Source organism: Nyctereutes procyonoides, unplaced genomic scaffold (genome assembly GCF_905146905.1).
Source record: "Nyctereutes procyonoides isolate TBG_1078 unplaced genomic scaffold, NYPRO_anot_genome, whole genome shotgun sequence".
Taxonomy (NCBI): Eukaryota; Metazoa; Chordata; class Mammalia; order Carnivora; family Canidae; genus Nyctereutes; species Nyctereutes procyonoides.
Window position 1 is genome coordinate 7,688,392 of NW_026575120.1, and position 21,673 is coordinate 7,710,064.

A 21,673-nucleotide genomic window follows, 5' to 3' on the forward strand; every position below is an offset into this window, starting at 1 on the left:
GAGTCATTCCCAGCGCAAGCTTGGGTTCTGTATTCTAAAGGCTCATGAACAGATATGGCTATTTAAATTTCTTTGTCCAAGATGAGACTCCTAGAATGAACTGGTAGAGGCTTTCCCGATCAGCAGGTCTGGCCCATTTTACAGTTGAGGAGACAGACCAAAGAAGATGGAGAGTTCTCAAAAGTCGTGAGTGGCTCTACTGTGACTGGAGCCAGGTCACCTGATCCCAGGCCTTGCTGTTTCCACACCTCAGTGCTGGCTCACCAAAGACTTATTCTTTGTTGGAATTTTGGAAAGGCCTCGCTCTACTGACTCCTTGGATCTTTCTTCTTTAAGTAGATGAGAAGCCTGTGAGAAGAGACTTGGAGGCAAAGACAAGGGAATCAGAGCTTAACCTTCACCTAAAGGGCCTGAGAGAATAGAGCAGTGGGGAAGACTAAAATGGAGCATCCCTTTAGTGGATGATTCTGGTTTTGTTTGGAGAGCTTACTGTATGTCTTTGGAGAAGTGTTTATATTATTTTGCTTTTCTTAGCAATGTTGTGCTCTGTTTTGAGACTTGGATTTTTTTTTTCTTCTAGTGTTTCTCTCCTGAGGCAAAGCCCAACACACCTGTCTTTTGTCCACTTCTCCAGCAAATTAGATTTGTCTCTGGGAATGTGTTTGTAACATATCAACCTACTGCAGACCAGCAGAGGGAGCTCCCATGTTGAATTTGCTTGTTAGCTATTTTTCCCCTATTTTGCAAAAATTATTTCTTGGTAACATTTGAGAGATTTCAATAAAAATTTTAATCAGAGCAAAAATTATCTCAAGTAGACTGCAGCGTTTTGTTTTCATGGTGATGCGAGTTTGGAGCTGAGAGGTTATCTCTGAGATTATGGGATAATTGGGTCTGTGACGCTGAGCACATACCACATGGGAGGTGGCCTCAGAGTCTCCAGGGGAGACCCAGCCTGGAGCTGAGGCCTCACTACTGTTGCTGGTCTCTTCTTGGGCTCCCAAACCATCACGAGCTGCACGTTGGAAGATTCTCTGTCTAGTGTCTGTGGGTCACCGCTCCCAGGAGATCTTGCTTCAGCAGAGATAGTGTGACTCGCCATCAGAAGCCCATTTGAAGCAAATTAGATGTGTTTTCCAGTCTATCCACCCTGATCCAGAGAGGACCCAGGGGGCAGAGACTGTCATTGAAGATCAGGAGTTTCGTCTTGTAGCTCAGCTCCAGCCTGGTGCCTCCATCTCTAAATTGAAGATGCTTATTTGACACCACATCCTATCTCTGAGGCATTATCGCCTGAGGCAGTGGGATTGAAGACTGCACTACTGCTGTGTCATTCGTAAAGATGAAGGAAATATCTGATGCAGCAAACGGCTGATTTCCAAGAAGATCGTGAACATGTTTAGACCTGGTCATCCTGTTTACTCTCCAGGTCATTGGTAATTGAAATTTATTGCATATATTCTGTGAGTCCCTGTGAACAGGAGGGAAGGTTTCATCCGTGGCTTTTAGGAAAGTCGTCCTCTCGAGCAGAGAACAGCAGTCCTGCCAGGTTGTACCCACACATCTCAGCCGTTTCCAGCCCCTTCAGTGCTACTTGTTGCCATTTAGTCTTGTTGCTGACGATGCAGAGAGAAAACCAATAAAGTGCACTGTTCTCATCACATTCTAGAAACAGAATGCCATTTACCCTTGACCAGAGCCAGCTTGTTGGGCCCAAATCTTATACAGGTAAGTAGTCCTGAGAGCAAGTTCTGGGCACCTATCTCTTTCTCAAAGGCCTCATTTGCCCTGAGTGATAGCAGACGATCTTCCAGGGATGCTGCCCAGCTTCCGGCCAGAGCCCATCACCTGTGAGAGGACAGAAGGTCTTAAAAGCCTGAGAGACTCCCCAGGGCAAGTCTTGCCCCTTGAGAAGTGCCTTGTGACACAGTGGAAAAACTGTGAAGGCTAAACCTACAATCAGCATAGAAATGGACCATGAGAACTGTGATCCCACATGGGGAAGCAAGAGAGGTCATGGGGCAGGAAGGGCATGTGGGGGCCCACAGCAGAGCCACGTACCCACCCACCACATCCAGGCATTGACCCAGCAGCAAAAGGCAACTGCAAACTGAATCTTTAAACTTTGTTTTAAAAACTAATTTCACCAAGTGTCTCCTCTGTCACTAACTCTGTCCCATAGAGAATAAGACACAAGAGCATCTGGTTTGGCACGGGGTATATTTGAAGCTCGTAGCTCAAGGGAGTGTCTTGAGGGAGGCGGGAAGCAGGGCAGGTGTGAGTGTGGACTCCAGGGAGCACACAGCCCCCAGCAGCAAGGCAGTGATGCCTCTTGCCCAGGCACGTGGTGGGACTCACACAGTAAGACCACTTCAGCTTCCAGCCAGTGCTGGAAGTGGCAGGTCCTGCAGCCAGTCAGGTGGATGAAAGCCGGGTTGGGCCAGGGGGGTTCAGCACCACAGCCTTGCAAAAGTAAGGGAAGAAGATTTGGGAGACCTGGGACCTTTGCTTCTGTGCCTCCTGGATGGCATCAGCTCTTACCGCCTGAGACCTGGTCCTTGAGGCCTGGCTTTGTCCAGCAGCTACTGTCTCCCTGCAGCCCGGGGCTTGTGACATTCTGGAAGCACATAGCTTTGAGGGGCTCCAGAGCTTGCCTTTGTAGGCTCAAGGCTCTAGATAACTGTGAAACTGTTAATCCTCTGATATGTACCTTTCCCTTTAAACCTACAGCTCCGTGAAGGTCAGACTGTGAGGAGAAACTGCCCCTGGGTGCTCTTGTCTCCTGAGCGTGCTAGTCCCGTCTAGTTCCTGATTTTGCTCAGCTTTTGGGTTGGGGAGCCACCTGGCTTAACTCCCATAGGAGGCCAGGTCAGGGCAGGCCAGCCAGGCCTTGTGCTCTCAGCGCCGGCCTCCTGTGTGCCCTGGGCATGTGTCTCCCACTTAGCAGGGAGCACAGAGCCCCCCTCTCCCTTTCCAGCACCATCTCTGGGCTGTCTCTGTGTCTGCCGTCTGCCTCATGAATCATAAGGCTTGGCCTGTGCTGGAACTCGAGTCCTTCAGAAGAACTGAGCCTGGCTGATGTATAGGGTTGGAAGTGCAGGCCGCGAGCTACTTGGTCAGACATTGGCTCTGCCACTTTCAAGCTGTGTGACCACAACAGAACAAGTTCCTTAACCTCTGGGCTTCAGTAAAGTGAGCCTAATAATCCTTCATGTAGAACAAGAAAGCGTGCCTGGCACATAGGAAGGGCCTCAGACATTAGCCTTTTAAGGAGCTGTGTGAGTTTTTAACAAGGAGAAGGCAACCTAGGACTAGCTACCCATGCGGCTGTGATGGTTCCGGTGCTACGGGCATCCAGCACTGTCTTGACAACACTGAGGCGGCTGCAGAGTCCTCATGGCTGCAGCCAAATGGAGGGCTAGAGGTTGGAAAGAATAAATGAGGGACAGATGAGCAAGATGAGGCATCAGGGGATACCCCCCAGAGTGACAGCACCTGCCCTACACCCACCAGCGAGGTCTCTGCAGCCTGTGCCAGCACCGGGAGGACTTGTCCCCTTAGAAAGTCTCCCCCCACAGCCAGGCCCGGACACGCCTGTCAGGAGAAAACCTCTCCCTGACAGGAAGTAGATCAAGAGTAGGAAACAGCTGAATTCCCAGAGAGACCAAGTGGTTCCTGTGTGTGCTTTTACTCAAACCCGTTGTCCCCGAACTTTACAGCTGCTGCCTTATCTTGCTTCCCTATCAGAGAAACTGGAGAAGAGAGAAAGACCCGTGAGTCATCCTGCCCATTCCTGCCCAGACTCTTGGGCTCATTCTTCCCAGAGTCCATCTGCTAGAATTCTCTGCAGCCTTACTTCAGGTGGCACCAGTACCTCTTGTGCCTTGGGAAGTTACTCTTTGCATAGTCCTGTAGCTGAGCCCTGGGGGGTCCCACCCTGACCAAGCAAATGACCTCTTTACCTTTTCTATCACCTCCTCTCTTCTTTTGCTCTTTGGTATCTGGAGAATGAGGGAGCTCTTATAAGGCAGTGAGAGCCCGAAACATTGGGCCCGCCCTCACTGGCGTCTTCAGTCCCAAATCCTTCAGCCAGCGTTCCCCAGGGGTAGATGTTTCTTTGGTCAGAGCTGCTACTGCTGAGCCTTAGTGCTGTGGCCCTAGCCATTGCTTGTGGATCCCAACAAGATTTCTCAAATTCCCCATTGCTGTGACTGAGAGCGGCCTCTTCTGGCTGGGGGGGGGGGGGGGGGGCACAGGGTTTCCTTCATTTGGCGCAGTCTTTCAGGTCTTTTAAGCATGTTTCATTCTGTCCTTTGTAAGGCTAAACTTCCTAGAGCCTAGGACTCCCTCTCCACCCCCACCCCCACCTCATTCGCAATGAGAGCCCCTTCCTGAGTCCATGGACCTGCCTTGCCCTTGAGATTAACAAATAGGTGGTCTGTCAGAGTAGGATGGTGTAGAGGGTGGGGCACGGAATTGGGCCTCCATGTTTTAAATTCAAACAGGCCAGTTTTAATAACAGTTTCCACCCACTGTGCTATGTTTGGGATTTTAAGCAAGTTTATTTTAACCTCATTGAAGCTCAGTTTCTTCACCTATAAGTAGGAAGAATGAGTACCTACTTGATGGGGTCATTTGGAGGGAAAGAGTGAAATGCTTATTAGCATGGAGTCATAATTATTAACCTAGCTCTTCTGTTTCCTCCTTTTTGTTAGAACATGATCTAGCATGGCCCACAGGCTCCTGAGCCCTCCCTCTGTAGCATTAGAAGCAGTTATAGGGACTTAAGACCAGCAGCCACCAAGAGAACACCAAGGGCCCAGCCTCTCTTCTTCGGGGAAGAGCGCCGCTGGTGGCACTGCAAGAATGGTGGCCCATGGCTATGGTGTGTGCTGAGGCGAGGCTCTGGTTCAGCCAGCTGGCCAGCCACCCGGAGTTGGGCCTCTTTCCTAGGAATGGGCACCCAGATACCATCTAAAAGTGTGTCAGAATTCACTAACTGCTTTGGAAACAAAACCAAGGCTACAAAGAAAGTTGGGAAATAGAAAATGTAGCCTTCATAAAAAGAAAGTGAACTTCTTGAAGAAAACCAATTCTGACAGGGGAAAAAAAGGCAAATCAACTCCAAATGGGATCATGTTTTATTCAGGATTTGTGCTGTTGGTGGGGAAGGCCAGAGCTCGGTGACAGGAAGGGAAAGTGGGACGCCCCAACCTCAAGCCTCATCCACTCTGCCATGAAGTACTTTGCGCTTCACTGGGCTCGGCTCCTGGGGACCTCTAATGGTCCTTGATAGCAAACATAGTTAAAAATTAACAGACTGACAGAATTAAATATGGATGACAAGCAGCCACTATGGACTTAATCTGACACAGGATGTTATATGCTTGGGTGCCCTCAACCCAAGTGGCGTCTTGAGTGAACTTCTGAGATGTCTGAGCACATTTCACATGCCTGTTTGGAAGCAAGAACCTGGCTTGTGCTTAGGACAGACAGAGTGTTAAGAGCCCAGGAGAGAAAATTATCCCTGAGGGCTTATGGTTAATTAAGCCCCGCTTTGACCAGTCTTAGCAGGAAGTGTTTACAGGGTCTAGACCTGGTCACTGCCTGGGCTCAGGCCTCGGTGGTGTGCCACTATCCAGAGAGGGAGATCTTGTAGGGGCAGAAGGCCACGCCGGAGCATAACTTTTGCCAGGACTGACTGGCTCCCTTCCTTTCTGGCAATTGGGGTAGGTCGGATGGCTGACTTAACCTTTGGACCAGTTCACATAGATCTTGACATTTTGCCTACGTAATGGCAACTTCTTTAATTGCCCTAAACAAGGAGTATTAGATGCCAAAGAGGAGAGAATGGTGATTATATTTTGTGCCCTATGTCTGCTGAGAGAGGGGGTGGGCTGGCAGTTTGGGGGTGGGGGTGGGAACAGGAGAGCAGATGTTCCTTCAAAGTGATCCTCAGTGGGCCTCATTTCATGAAACAGAAATTCCTAAAAAGTGTTTCTCCAGTGTTGGTGAACACTGTATTAGATGGGGCAGGGGTGCAATTTTAAAGAACCGCATGATCGTCCCATAAAGATCATTTTTGTATTGCAGATCAATCTAGTCTCTTTGGTGAGTTTGGAATTTCTTGGACCATAGTGTGCTTCTGGCTTAGCAGCCTCTCCTTAGCCTGGCAGCCTTCAGCAAAGTTTGCCACAGGATCTGGCATGCTTTATTTGGTTCTGCTGCTCAGAGTGGATCCTTAGGCCTGGAGTGAGTGGGCCCGGTTTGGTTATAACTAAAGAATGTGTGAGTGGCTGGTTGCTATTGTTTCAGTGCTGGGAAAGCCCCTGCAGGGTAGACAGTGCCCCCATCTCAGATCAGGGACCCTACGTATAGAAACCTGAATATCCATGCCTTAAAGGGGGAGCCCGCCTCTGAATAGATGGTGCTGGGGAAATCTGTATTCAGGTACAGCACCTGCATCAGGAAAGGTAAGAAAATCTTCACTGCTGCTTATAGATTAGATCAGACATCTAGGGCACCAGCTGGTCTGGTGATCTTCCAGCTCTGATTACTTTTGTTAAGAGCTAGAAAGTTGGATGCCACGTTCACATGCCTGAGCCTCCCAGGTGATGACAGAATCACCACTGGAAGGGGCCTTCCCCACCAGTGTTTCTCAGCACCTACAGGTGAACATAATAAAAAGATTCTGTGGGCAGATACACTTGGGAAACCCAGGGTTAAATTAAGTCAAACGGGTTTCTTCATTGTTGAACTTCTCAGAGTCTCTAACATGCATCCACCAGAGGGGCAGAGACTGCATTTCTCTCCAACCTCCTTGACCACAGAGCATCTCTAGACAGCGTACTTCTTGCCACACTTTGGAAACCTCATATGGAAGCAGTGTTTCTCAAACTTGGACATGTGCATCATCATCTCTGGAAGGGCTTGAGACATGCAGGGAGGCTTGGGTTTCTCTCCCAGAGCTTCTGCATTTCTGACAAGGTCAGTGACACCATGGGCCACGGACCATACTCTGAGAACCACTGGTCTAGACTGATCCCTTTATTTCATGGAGAAGAAAATAGCTGAACCAAGGAGCATTTACTAATAACTGCTGCCATTAACTGAGGCAGGCACCTGGCAGGCACTTCCCATGCCTGTTTCTAAGGGCCAGTGTAGTGATGACAGGCAGCCACTAGAAGGGAGGGGTGGGGGGCACAGCACAGATAATTCGTCTCTTAGCGCTCTACACTGTGCTGCTCATTCAGGGTCTTCCTAAGTATCAGTGTTGGTTTGGGTCACATATGTTATTAGAGGTTCTTATAGGGACTTCAGAAGCTCCTGACACTGTATGCAGGATTGTAGGTATGCAGTGTGTGCATGTGTGAGGGTACAGGCCAGCTCGTGCATTTTTCTCTAGACAGGATCATGTCTTACATGAAGGTCAACTGGCTAGATTGATCCCTGCTGAATTGTGGAGGAGTTAAGGGACCACAAGTTTCCCCAGTGTTTATGATGCACTAAAGCAGCCCCTTGGGCAATGAGCACGAGTGGCTGTGGGTGACGTGGGGCCAGAAAGCACAGCAGAACAAGCAGCCCAAGTGGGGTGTCACATACCCCCCACACCCTGGAGGTCAGCAGTAGTTAGCACAAAACTGCTTGTTCACCCGGACCAGCTGCTTGCTGCTTGAACTCCGTTTTGCCCAGGAGCTCTACTGATCTGCTCTGCTGAGCAGAAATGTGTGGGAGAAGCTCAGGCTTGGTCTTGGGGGGCACTGCCCTCTGCTGGCAGTGGGTGCCACTGCACCTCTCAGACCTGAAAGAGGTGGCTAGGCAGGCTTGGAGTTCTGTGGAATGCAGTGAGAGGAGCCACCCTGTTGGCAGGGGCAGTGGTGTCCAAGCCACGGGGCGCAGAGTGATGAATTTCAGGGCCTCTGTTTATTCCATTACCACCACATCATCCCCAGGAATTAGCCAGTGGGCCAGGTTCAGCTGCGCTGAACTAAGTACGACTTATCCTGGACCCCACAGCCCAGTCAGCCTGCTTCTCCCCCTGGAGTGCTCGGGTGTCCTAGACCAGGCTGACTGCAGGGCTTGGGTGTGAGGACGGTGTGGGTGAAGAGGCCAGCATGTGCAAGAGGTTGGCTGAGGCTGGGGTGGGTGTGGGAGATGAAGGGCTTCCTTCTCTCAGTCACTGTCACTGAAAGTCATGCCATCCACTGCGCCCCCACCCCCTGGTCAGACCCCCTCTTCCTGTGTCTCTGAAACACCAACATGTCTTGGCCTCTTGGGGCTCAGTGCCCCAGCCCTACACCCAGGCAGCACCAGTTGCCACCACTGCGCTCCCTGCGACTCCAGTGCACACAGACCCATCCCCTCCTGCTGTGTGTTTAGGTTCCCAGCCCCTCACCTGCCATGAGGCTGTGCCCCCGTCCCCTCCTTTACCACCTGTCCCAGGAAGGCAGCTCCAACTCTGCCCTTTGCTTAGTGAGCAAGTGGATTCAGATGCACAAAGCCATAAGCCATGGGTAGGTATGAAATTTTTCTTTGTCTTTCTCTTACCCACCCTCTCCTCACTTTTGCCCCTCCCCCTAAACATCTGTACTCCTCTCTCCCTCTTCCTTCCCTTTCTCCCACACGTATCTTCTTTGTTTTTTTCTTCTTTATCCTGCATATACTCCTAAATTCCCCAAGTGACATGTTTGGTAGCCTCCCTGCTTGCAAAGAGTTTCTGGTCCCTCCTTCCCTTAATTGCTATTGAATGCTGAAGATGAAGCTGACCCTGCCTTAAATGAACTTCAGTACCAGAAGTGTGGTGAACTTCAGCCACCACCAGCTTCCAAGGAATATAGCTTTGCTCCCTCGATGCAGGGGACCCCTTCATGCTGGTGATCTGATTTCTAGGAATATCCAGTGTGGACCCCGCCCCACCAGAGGATCCCTCATGGGAGGCTGGCCCAAGGTCCCTGAGCCGCATTCCTGGTATGGGCAGAAGCTCAAAACGCATCTGTGGTCCTTTTAAGTCTTCATTTCCTGAGGAAGTAAGGAGGTTGAGATAGAGTGCCCCAGTGTATCCCCTTACCCTGGAGCCACCCTGTGAAGGAGGCCCATGGAGTATAAGGAAATGCTGAGGACTTCTGCATGTGCGCCAAGACCGAAGGCTGGGATCCTGTGTGAGCTCTGTCTGGGGCCCCCTCCTAGACATGTTACGAGAGCAAGTAGAGCCTGGGCCCTGGATCCTGCCTGACCTGGTGGGGTTCTGTGCCCATGGGGATGTCATTCACAATACCCAGATCTCAGTGGATTTCCTCAGCTGTAACATCTATTTTATTAAACTGTCAAAGTAGATGTGCCAGGGTAAGATTCCTTCCAGCATTGCATTCTACTCTAGAAGCACTTCGGGCCAGCCCCAGGTAAAAGATCCATCTTTCTCCTCCTGCCACACTGGGGGGATGCCAGTCCCCGTGGAGCCGTCCAGCTCTCTTGAGCAGGATTCCCTTTTGATGTAGTTTGCTCTCCGTCCCGCACTCCCAGCTTCCCATGTTGCCCTCGGGGTGTGATGGGGCCATCCCTCCTCCATGAAAATGAGAGGAGCAGTGGTAAATGGGCATTTCTTTCTTCCGTCCAAAGGCTGAGGCAAAACCAACATTGCCGACGGACGGACATTTCTTAAAGCCAAAGCACATTCGCTCTTTGGTTTGTGTCTTCACATTTCCTCAGCGCAGAACCGGGAACCTTCAATCAAGTGGACAAACCATCACTCAATCCATTTGTTTTGCCACTGGCCTTCCACTTTGGAAACCTAATGGAAAAGATGGGGCTACAGGTCCTCCTCAGCAGAGTGAGCAGAGGGCTTGGGGTACCAGAGACCCCACAGTGCCAAGAAGCCAGAACTCCTCTTGTAAAAGAATAGGAGCAGAATCTCAAAGCTCTCCTGGCCAGCTTACTGGCACAGATGGGTCCTGAGCTGTCCCTCCTTTGTCAAAGGAGATGCATGTTTCCATACCTGCTTAGAAAACCAGGAGGCGGCCTGCTGCCTAGCCTAGGTGTCACTGAGCGAGCGCAGAAATAGGGACTCGCTGGGCCAGGTGGGCTGCAGTAGTGGCTGGCCATCACCTTGGCAGGAGGGCGGGAGCGAGGGAGCTTCTGGGCCTGGTGTGCTCCCCCAGGGGGAGCTTTGTTGGGGGCTTGGTTTGGTGTTCTGTCGGGACCATGGAAGGCCCTTGGGGAGCCGCCCCCCACCAGCACTCGAGAGCATGTGTGAGCCGGCTCCATCAGCCCGTTGGGATGCTCCCAGGATGAGGATGGCCAGTGGGAGCCCTGGTTCACAGCCTTCTCTCCACATGTCTTTCCAGATGCGCTGGCTCCCTCCCTCCGAGGCTACTTCTCAGGGCTGGAAGTCCCGTCAGTTCTGCTGAATACTACGTAAGTACTTGGCTCGAGGGACGGCTGCATCAGGTGCCTTAACAGGCCCAGTACAAAGCAGATGTCCGGGATGTGGGCGGCTCGTGTCCCGTCACTGCCTGTCACTTGAGGAACTCCTCTGAGGTGGTGCATCGCTCCAGGGAGATTGTCACCTGGGACTAAGGGAGAAGCAGGGGATGGTGCTCTGTCCAAGTCTAACTTGAGGCCCCAGATCGTGGTCTTACACTTCCTAAATCAGCAGCTAGTGCCAGCTTCCGTGTCAGGTGCAGCCAGCATGAAACTGCCACCGTCCTCTGGCTCCAGGCGGACAGCACCCGCCAGCACACGTAGGGGGGGCAATGTCACGGGAGTCCTAGCCATTTAGCAGAATTAACTTCCTGCGTGCGAACACATTAGAACTTTAGGTAAGCTCTGATCTGTGTAGCCCCCTAATCCTTCAGTTGAAGGCAGACAGAGCGCCGTTTCTAGCAGGCTTTCCTTAGACTTTCTCATCTCAAAGGAGACAATATGCTACATTGGCATCTCTGCACCATTTGATTTTAGACTTAACCTTGCTTCAGGGAACCACCAAGTGGATCTTTTTTCTATAAATGTATAATATGCGTAAAAGTCTAAATGCCTTCTTAATTCAGTATCTTGACTGGATTTCTGTTAAATACAAAGAAAGCTCTGTTACTCTGAACTCTAATGTGGTGGAAAGTCTTTGAGGTGTTCTGCCCTTATGGTCTTCTCTTGGTTTATATCATTCCTTCACAAGACAGGAAGAGAAATGAGAACAGGGAGGGACCAGACCTTCATCCCTTTAGAAATGCTAGAGAGGTCATGCAGAGTTATGTGCCTGCTTCTACCTGATGCTGATCTTTTGAAGGAGGTATATGGGGAAAACTGGCCTCCGGTTGACTTAGGCTCAGCTTAAATGGGGGAACAGTTTCAGACCATTCATGGGGGAAGGACTGGGAGAATGGTCGATGCCCTCTGCCTCCCACGACTGTGTGCTCCTGTTTCCAGAGGCTGGTGGTGTTCACCCCAAGGTACCTAGGATTGGGTAAGTGGGATATTCTGAAGCTCATAGAAGAATTGATGCAGGTAGATCTGGGCATTTGGCATAAGGGGGTAGCTGAGAAAGTTGATGAGAGTGGAAGAGCGGTGAGTGGGACGCAGCCTTGAGGCTCACCTAGACATAAAGAGTCCGCAGAGGATGAGCAGCCTGTGGAGAAGGCACGGTGTCCAGAGGAGTAGGTGAGGGCTGGAGCCTGAAGGGCAGTGGTGAGCTGCTAGGTTCAGCAGTATCAAATGGTATAGGAAAGTTGAGTAAGATGAGAGAAGACCTCCGAATTTGGCAGTCTCACTTGACTGAAGATGGTGGTGGCATAGGGCCTAAGGAAGGATTTTTTTTTTAAAGCATTTACATAGGCCTAAAGGAAGGCATGATCATTAAGCAGTTGCATGGTTCCAGCCAGTCAGATCCTGCGCTTTGTTTATATCTGCTCCCTAAGTTGTTCCAGATCATCCTTCCTTCCCCACAGACCTATCCACCAGGGACTAGAGGCAGCCCTGGCTACCAAAGGAGGGGTAGCAGTCTCCCCCTTCCGAAGTGTGGCTTGTGAAGCTGTAGAATCCCATGCAGATGGAACACCTCCTGTAGATGCACCACTTGTTCTGAGTGCAACTTGAGCCATGAGCCAGACTCCTTGCTCGGGGTCTGAAGGAAGCAGAGGAGGGGTAGCTAGGCAGGAGGATGGATGACTGTAGTCTCCGTCCTGCCTGAATTTAGACCAGTTCAAGTGTGGATCCATTACTCTGGCTCCTTCTAGTCTCTTGGATCAGGCCCTTGAGCTAATGATCCAGGCTATGTAATCCTAGGGAAATGTAAATCAGAATTGAGAACAGTGGTTCTGGTGAAATAATAAACAGTTTAGTGCAGGGACGCCTGGGTGGTTCAGTGGTTGAGCATCTGCCTTTGGCTCAGGTCATGATCCTGGGGTCCAACGATTGAGTCCCACATCAGGCTCCCTGCAAGGAGTGTGCTTTTCCCTCTAAGTCTCTGCGCCTCCCTCCCTCCCTCCCTCTCCCTCTCTCTCCCTCTCTCTCTCTCTCTCTCTCTCTCTCTGTCTTTCACGAATTAAAACAAACAAACATAACACTTTAGTGCAAAAAGGCCAAATGTACGTTAGGTGCCACCAGTGGCATCACCAGCTCACGTGGCGTGGCCTTCCTCTGTTCATTGTGGGGGGGTTTCCTTCCTCTCTGGAAAGATGGCACCTGGATAGAAGACAAGAACAGGAGTGCTGTCTGGTGTCCGACATGATGACCCATACGCAGATCCAGACTGGCCGTCCCTTCCAACATGTGGAGCTCTGGGGTGCCACCCATCCGAATTCTGAATAGTCTGGGGCCGGTTTCCTTGGGGCCCCCCAGGGGATTTTCATTTATTCACTTTGAACTCCTACTGGGAAATCAGTGACTAGATTAGAAAAGTCAGCAAGCTCTTTATTCTTTAAGTAAAACTATATCATGTGTCCGCTGTTGCTAAATACAGAAATGTGCAGACCAGGCCTGTGCCCCTAGAACTCCAGTTCTATGGGTGGGAGTCATGGATACACATTTTAAGACAAAGAGCCTACCACTCAGGATGCATCCTACCTTCACAGGATGAGCCTGTGAGGAAAGCCCCAGAGTCAGGTGGGAGTGTGGGTATATTCACCATCATCGGTGGCATAAGTAAGACCATCAGAGGGGTGGGTGTCATTGGCGTTTTAATTTGTTCAGCATCTTGCTTGATGGTGTTTAGTCTGGCTACAAGCTCTGTGTATCACTGGAGTTTTGCTAACAGTCCTGCCAGGGGGCAGACAACCCCAGATTACATGATAATCGTTGAAAATGATCCATTTCCCAGACGCGTGGAAAACAGGAAAGCATGAGCAAGTTTCTAGTAACTCTTTACAGGGAATGAGAGTTACACAGCCTTCCTTGTTGGGTATCCAAATGTAGTTAAATTAAAAAAAGTTAGGAGCAAGGGTTGACATGGGAGGACGTTCTTTAAGAACTCCGAAAATTTCCCTGGCCATGGACCAAGACTGCAACAGCAGTTATAAGCACATGCAGTTAACAGCGTCACCAAATGGGAGGACACAGCAGGAGATAATAAGGCCGGAATGTAAAGCCATGTATTCCCCATGTTTTGATTTGGGCGGGAACAGCCTTGTCTGTCTCTGGCTATGAATACAAGGGCCTTGCGGTGCAGCCATTTTTCGGGGACCCCCTCATGCTGGATGTCAGGCAGAGCTGGGAGCTCAGATGGTGGTGGCTCCTGCAGGCACCCCTGCCTTCTCCTTAGAAGGGCCCTGAGAGGGGCGCCTGGTGGCTTAGTCAATTAAGCTTCTGCCTTCGGCTCAGGTCATGACCCCAGGGTCCTGGGATTGAGCCCCGCATCGAGCTCCCTGCTCAACCAGGAGCTTCCTTCTCCCTCTGCCCTTATCCACGTGTATTCTCTCACTGGCTCGCTCTCAAATAAATAAAATCTTTAAAAAAAAAAAAGCCCTGGGCAGTGCTTGCACCTGAATTGCCACTCCCGGTTTCCTGTTAACCACAGTCTCTGTGTCTCAAGTTCATTGGCACCGTCTTTATCCCATGAACATCAGCAAGAGACTGTTTTGGCTGCTAAGGATACAAGAGTAAGAAAAGCAGACAAAAAGCCTTGTCTATAACAGGAAGAATATGGATAATAAAACATGAGAGGTAGGGCAGTGAGAAGCGCTAAGGGAAAAATTGCAAAGCAAGGTAGGTGGGTTAGGTGTTAGGGGCCAGCAGGCGCTTCTTGCGACATGTGTGACATGGGGGAGCAGAGGGGTCGGCATCAACTTGGCACCTCCCATTCAAGCAGAAACCCAAAGCTTCCCAGATTCGTATGGGCTTCCTTTTTCAGAACAGACTCCCTTTCGAGCTTAGAGGATAATTGAAGTTCTCCAGTCATCGTCTTGCCTTCCCCTTTGCCAAGTCACAGTAAACAAACTTGCGGTGCAGCAGGCCTAGGCTGGGTGAGGTGCTAGGGGAGCACAGTGTGCCCAGGCAGCCAGCACAGCTTCACCCTGGGTGCTGATGCTTCCTCAGGAGCACCTGTCAGGTTTCCCCAGAGCCGAGCCACAAGCCTCAGTTCGGATTCCCTGAGCCCCGGTCCTTTAGGCTCCTGGATGAGTTGTAAAGGTGGGGATGGTCCCGACACCTGCACCGTGTCAGCACTGTGGGGGGCACCTCTTGCAACCACTCTTGTGCCCTCCACGCTCCTTGGGTGAAACACCACAGACACCTGCTGGCCACACCAGCACACTAGTATGGCACCCCAGGGCCGTCCAGACTGGGATTTGCCTGTCATGTTTTCTGTGGGTCTGGCAGGGAGCCTTCGAGATCCCCGAGCTGATGCACCAGGAGAACTGCTAGCCGGTCCCTGGAAGAAGTAGAAGAGGGTGGCCAAGTATGAAGACCAGGCTGTGGGGTCTGAGCGCCTTCCCTCTGCCCCACCCCACACCCCATGTACCCGGCTGGAAAGGGAAGTTCAGAAGGCCTGTGTGCTTGCTATAAGGTTAAAGATGAACATGTTCGGACTTGCCTCTGTGTTTTCTGTAGTTTGGGGAGTCATCTCATGGGGGCCACCCTGGTGCGCAGACAGGTGCTGCTGCTGCTGTCACCAGCAAAGAGCAACCCGGTGACCATGCCCCCTGCTCCCAGGACCCAGGGTGGGTGCCACACGGTCCCCATGCTCTTCATCCACTGGTCTTGAGTCATCCCAAAGGGGTTCAGCCCAGTCTGGAGGGATGTGGCCATATGGGTGGGACGTGCCGCACTGGCCTGGCCATCCCAGGAAGGCGCACGGTGGGCGCTCCCATCACCAAGGGCTCTTGGCAGGAGTGGGTGGGATGAGGAGAAGTTGGGTGAGCTGACAAGTTTTATTGCAAAGACAATTATTTCTTTTCCTGCCCTCAAATGACCCAACTTTTACTAGGAAAATAGGATTACATGTACTCATCCTTTGATGTTTTTAAAATGAAAATCTGGGAGAAACTTTCTCTTTCCTTAATTCTGAGAACAGAGATGTCCTAGGCAGGCGGTCTTGCCTTCAGCCTCACCCATAATCCCGGCAGAGGGTTTGAACTCAGGCCTAGCCTCCCTGCTGAACCCCAGGGGGCATCTTCCCATACCAGCAGACCAGTGGGGCCTCTGGGGACCTCGGGGTTCGCAGAGCACCCTGTGGTCTCCTGTTCACGCAGCCCCACATGCCCGAGTCCGTGACCCTGTCTGCAGGCAGCAGAGCAGCACGGCCGGGGCTACACCTAGAAGAGATGTCCATAGGGCCCAGGGCCACTGGCAGGCATGTGCAGGGACGCAGGCTTCCCTCCTTGGCTCCGGGAGTTCTCATGAAAACCAGCTGGCTCAGAGGCATTCGTGCCTGCAAAAGAATATAAAAAAATTCATGATTTGCTGGGTCTCGGCACCTTCATATTTCAAAATTCTCAGACCCTAGGGAATAGGATTTCGTCACAGATGTTCCTTTTAGTTTTTGTTTTCCAGAAGGTGGTTGGAGCAAAGTTTAGCTTGTGAGTGCACGTGACAGCACAGGATCCTCCCAGATAATTGCTTTTGTGGCCTTGCGCTGACCAAAGTTGTTACTGTGGTGGGAGGCAGCTCCTGGAGGTGTTAGGTTCGGGGCTTTTCTTCTTTTGGGGGCGGCTTCAGGTCTTGTGCCTTTCCTCGACAGGACTTTCCAACAGCCCTGGGGATCCAGCCCTTGGAACTCTGCACAGCTGCCTTGCCTCGTTGGCCAGGCGGCCTCGTCTTGTGCAGCCCTGCCCCAATGACCGACTCACGCCTACTCGGGTGACCGAGTGAAGACGGCTTGACGTCTCGCACAGCCCCCTTTTCTCCAGATACCCTTCCCGACCCTGACCCTTACCTGCCCCGGGGCTAGGGAGCCCCTAGGCTCGTGGCCCCCGTGGACTGATTTGTGCCCGGGGCGCTTGTCCTTAGCTCTGCAGGGGAGGCCTTGGTCCCTTTGCCATTGAGTCTCTGTTCTTTGCTCGCAGGCAGAACAGGCTGCCGTTTGGGACCCAGGGAACCCCAGCAGCAGACTGGCCCTGGGGGTTGGAAATTCCTGCATGCTGTTAATGGGCGATTTCTTTCTCCATCCCAGGTTCCAGGTGTGTGATGGTGGCTGCAATCTGTCTTGTGGGTATTAATGCAATCTTCAGTGATGGCTACTGTTCTCGAGCTGTTCTGCAAAACTGGAGCGTGCTGGTGAGTTCCAGTCAGAGGCCGAGCAGGCCCTCTGCGCTCCGGGCAGGGCACCAGGGCACCAGGGCACCATGATGTAGGTAGGGACGTCCCACCAGCATCCCGTGGGAGGAAGTCCTCGGCCTCTGGGGCTGTTAGCACCTCCCCGATGACTCCAGGGGGCGCTGTAGGTGAGATTGCCGGAGTCCGGGGCTTGCTCCAGCCACCGCGTGCTGCTGAGGTCAGGGTGTCCCGGGAGGGCCAGGGGTTCTGCAGGCCCTCGGAGCACATGGCCCAGTACCTGCTCGTGCCGCAACACCCAAAGGACTACTCCACGGACAGGAACTTACACATACATGACACTTTCCCCTTTGAACCCGTCAGCCTTTTTTGGAAATTAACTGTTTTGGTGAGAATCTTTTAGATGCAGTATGTATATTCCTCCTGACTTGTCAATCCAGTCGTACTGCACATACCTTAGCTGTGTCTCGATGATGCAGACATCTTCACAAGCCTCTTGGAATAAGCATGGTTACCCTTGAGCATAGCTGAATGAGGCAGGGTTCTCACTGAATTCCTCGAGACCCTGGACCTTCCTGCTGGGTATTGTTTTGGTGATTTGTTCATCTCATTGGTCGTTCCACCAGCTTGTAGTAGTAAGCGTAGTCTTACTACTACAGGTGACCAGCCTGCGGGCTGCCACACAGAGGGGCTTCCAGTCTCTCTGGAAAACTTGGCCTGGAACGACCGGAGTGCCAAGGGCAGGCCCACAGCGGTTAGGTCTTGGCCCAAATAAGGTGGCGAATTTCATCCCTAAGGGGCCTATGAAGAAAAGATGAGTCAGAGGGCAAGATTCCTGCTAAAGACAGAGAACCAGGCAGATCTAGCCAAGGAGGTCATTACCACATTTTTGGGACTTAGGTAATTTCTTGCTCACGCCCTGAGCCAAAGACAGATGCTCAACCGCTGAGCCACCCAGGCGTCCCCTGGTAAAACTTTCTTAAAGGACAAGATTTTGGTTTTTTTCTCCTCCCCCTCTCGCACACTTTAAAGACCAATTAAGTGGTACCTGGGCACTCAGTCAGTTGGGCATGTGTCTGCAGCTCAGGTGTCAGGGTCCCAGGGTCCTGGGACTGAGCCCCAGGTCAGTCTCCCTCTCCTCCACCTGCTTGTGTGTGCACTCACTCGCTCTCTGTCAAATAAGTAAATAAGATCTTTTTTTTTTTAAAAAAAAAAAAAAAGGCCAATTAGGGGGATGCCTGGCTGGCTCAGTGGTTGAGCATCTGCCTCAGGTTGTGGCCCCAGAGTCCCCGGCTCGAGTCCCCGTATCAAGCTCTGTGAAGGGAGCCTGCTTCTCCCTCTGTCTCTGCCTCTCCCTGTGTGTCTCTCATGAATAAATAAAATAAATAAAATATTTTAAAAATAAATAAAAAAGACCAGTTGAAAGCTACCCATATAATTTTTTGGAAGCAGGTTAGAATAAGGATTTTTTTAAATGTAATAAATTGACCCAAACATCAGTAATCCAGGGCAAATGCAGATGAGCCCAGTCAGGAAGCAGTAGCAGCTAGAGCACGCGGTGACTTCATTTAGACAATGGCCTGGGGACCTGGAGCAAAAAAGGTGTAGGGGCCAACCTTGGGACTTGGGGCAGCTGACAATCTGGTTACAAGTGGCCGGCCAGCATGGGCCAGACAAGATGGCGGGCACCTTGGCACTAGCCATGCCCAGCTTGGGGCTCACCAGTTCTGGAGCCATCCGTGGGGTACAGGAACGGGTTTGGAGGAGGCCTACTCTCAGCACTGCTTCTGGCCTGCCCCTGGAGGGTGGACATGGGCCTGGACTATGAGGAGGCCGAGCCTTCTCTGGCCAGGAGTGGGAGCTGGAACCCACGCAGGGCAGTGGCCTGCTGCCAATGCTGTGCTAGCATCTGGGGCCAGTGGGCACGCACATGAAGGGGCAGGTGGGGGTGTGTATATAGAACAGGGGGGAGCAGTTTCCAACTACAGAAGACTGTTCCCCTGGAGACTCTTGCCTATGAACCTTTTAAACTGTTAAGTAGGCCTTTTATTACAAATTAATATCGGTATTTGAGTTTTAAAAAGATCAAGCTAACAGGCATAATATGAAAACTATATGTTACGTGTGTATTGGGAGCTGAGGAGAGGGGAATATTCCTTATCTGACTTGGGTATAAATGACTACACTAGTCAACAGGTCAAGTGTATGGAGTAGGATGGGGAAACAGGATTTTCTTCCTGCCGGAGCTGAGTGGGGAAAGACCGGCCAGGCCTGGCAGGGTTCCCGCCCCAGACGCAGCAGCAGCTGTGCCCAGTCCCCAGGGCCACAGGCTGATCTTTTTGATCAAGGACAACTGACATGTTTTAGAATCGTAGAATATCCTTTCAGACGGCGAGAGTGTCCATGGTCTCCAGCGGGATGGTTGTGACCTGGCTCCGACTAGCTGTTTTTATATCTGTGTTCCCCGGTCTGTCCGTCCACCGCCGTCAGGAAAGGCTGTGAGGAGGAGCCGATCTGCAAATGGAGCCCCCCACCCTCCCCACCCCCCACCCCACCCCACCCCCCCCCGGTGCTATGTGTTCCCGGATGTCTCTGTATTCTGTTTAAAATGTCCTTGTTAATACATTCCAAGGTTTGAACTCCGTTCTTAACTAAACCCCTTCCTTGTTTACAGGGACTGAAATAGCCACATTCTGACCTTCTGTTCAGTCTGGGAACCTCTATGGCCATGTGGACGCATTCTTTTCCCATGTGAGAGTTCTATCTACAGAGCGCAGTTACGGCAAAGCTCGGGAAACCATCCGCTCTCGTCCCCCCTTCTCTCTCCACTCCTCTCTCCACGGTTTCCACTTCAAAGCCTTTCTGATCAGCCACAGTTGGCCAGCCTCATGCACCTTGCTCCCTGCTCTGGAGTCCAGGGAAGGGGACAGGGTACTGGGAGGTCAGGGGGGCTGCTGAGGGTGCCCCAGGCTCAGCCAGGGGCCTTATTCAGACTATGGAACCGAGCCTCGGTGCCATGTGCCCCGGGCTGTCCGTGGCCCCCATTTCCACTACTGCCCCAGGGTGCAGCAGGGTGCAGGTGTCGGAATTTCTGCTACACGCAAGGGACTGTGTCTGGGCTGGAGAATGTAGCGTGAGGGACAAAAGTCGTCCAAGATGCTCCTTGGGACACCCAAATGGTGGCCTGACCGGGGAGGACTCTTGGCTGGGGCTCAGGGTTTGCAGGAACAGGAGGAGGAAGGGTATGTACCGGCGTCGCGGCGAAAGTGGATCATGACCAAGCCGCTGGGTCCAAGTCCAGGTGCGGCAAAAAGATGCCGCTCAGGAGTGGGCCCGTGGTCCGCCCCCGCTCAGAGCATCTCGGCTGTGCGGCGCCTGCTGGGACGCACTGTGCATGGGTCCGGGGCACCTGCCAGGCCGACCGGGACCCTGTCCTTAGCCGGGCACCAGGGGGAGGCAACACAGTCCGAGGGGAGATTCCCAGGCGGAATCTCTGTCCTGGCATTTCAGAGAGCTCTGCTGAGAGTGAGTCACCGGGGTGCTGTGTGCACCGGGCCTCCCTGACCTTGACCTGGGAGCGCGTCTCCCACCCCGGGGCACGCTGGGCCTCGCTAGAAGCAGCAGAGTTAAACTGATGAGCTAGCGAATAGTGGCAACAAGCTCAAGGGACCGGTTAAGTGTCACTAACATCACAGGTGAGACTCTGAATGTCCAGATCCTGTGCTCGAAAGCGCACCCCAGTTTCTCCCGAGGCAGAGTGTTCCATGAACCATAGGTTTGTGGTGATGATACTGAATCTTCCGACTCGTGGTCCGATCTTTCTGCTGCGCCTGCTCACAGGCTGTGCCACGGTGTAGCGGGTCATAGCAGTAGCGCAGGCCTGGCTTAGGAGGAGGATTTCCCAACATCGTCCCGTTTGTGATGTTCCGGACTGTTCACGGGAGGTGTCTCACCTCGGGATTCACGGCTAAATACACATCGTCCCAAATAAGGCTCACTTGGGATAGTTAGATGGGTGTTACTAACGCCGTCTTCATAGCTTCCTCCCGCGCCCAAATAAGCACTGCCCTGCACAGAATTCTAGTGCCTGCCGTTACTCCTGCCGAGACCTTTCCACACCTTTATGAGTCCAGCGTGTTGGTAAGACGGCAGGAAAACAGGGACAGAAGAACAGTAGAGGTTCACTGTGCAGCCTTGATTAGGAAAACCGTAGAACCACACTGGGACCGCGCACGTGGCAGGAAAAATCTCAGGGAGGAGTCAGAGGCTTGTTTTGTTTGCCACCAAGCAAAACACACGTGAGCACTTCCTTGCAGATGCCAGGAAGCAGCTCTTGAAATGTCTGTGGCGAGAAAGAAATACATACACTGCCCGTGTGTCCACGGTGAGAACCCTGCTCCCAGGAGGGGTCTCTGGAGGGTCAGTCGGTGCGTCCTACAGGCGTCCACGCATCCTGCTGGGTTAGGGAAGCTCCCAGCCGCTCCCCGGGAGGTGAGCTCTCCCCTCACACATTCTCTTTCTGTTTCAGGCTTGAAAACACCTTGCCCAGTTTTGGTCCCTTCAAGACTTTGCCACAGCCTCTATCACACATCTGTTTTTCTCGAAGAAAAAATATAATAAAAATGTTTTACTCTTTTACACTGTATAATTTTAAGAAATAGTGTGTTATTTGTGAACGCATGGTCTGACATTTCTGTACAGTTTGGAGATATTTTCAAACAAAACATAAAAGATGTCAACAATAAACCAAGAGAGTGAGTATTTTTATACCAAACATTTTAAGTATGAGAGGATGGATGATCTTACACTGGTTTGGATCACAATTTTTGTGCTTGACTTTTGAATGCTTGTAATTAAAAATATCTATTTTTTCTCCTCCAAGATGCATGTTCGAAGCATGTCTTTAAATATTACAAAATTTCTGGAATCGTATGGTGAACGTCCGGCAGTCCGCCTGCCTGGCCGGATCCAGGGTAAT

General features: G+C 51.7%; 1 protein-coding gene across 6 annotated transcripts in view; it reads left to right on the plus strand.

The window, feature by feature from the left end:
* RBPMS (RNA binding protein, mRNA processing factor) overlaps nt 1–21,343 on the plus strand; it is a 173,018-nt gene extending 151,675 nt beyond the window's left edge. For 2 of the 6 annotated variants that reach the window (XM_055334868.1, XM_055334865.1), the window contains exons 7-9: nt 10,341–10,410; nt 16,595–16,698; nt 19,370–21,343. In XM_055334868.1, coding sequence (XP_055190843.1) covers nt 10,341–10,403 — 63 coding nt within the window. In that variant the 3' untranslated portion in view covers nt 10,404–10,410; nt 16,595–16,698; nt 19,370–21,343. Of the gene's footprint in view, nt 1–580; nt 809–10,340; nt 10,411–16,594; nt 16,699–19,369 lie in introns of those variants that run through there. The other 4 variants (XM_055334864.1, XM_055334863.1, XM_055334866.1 and 1 more) reach the window with 3 other exon arrangements.
* Nucleotides 21,344–21,673: the final 330 nt, after the last annotated feature.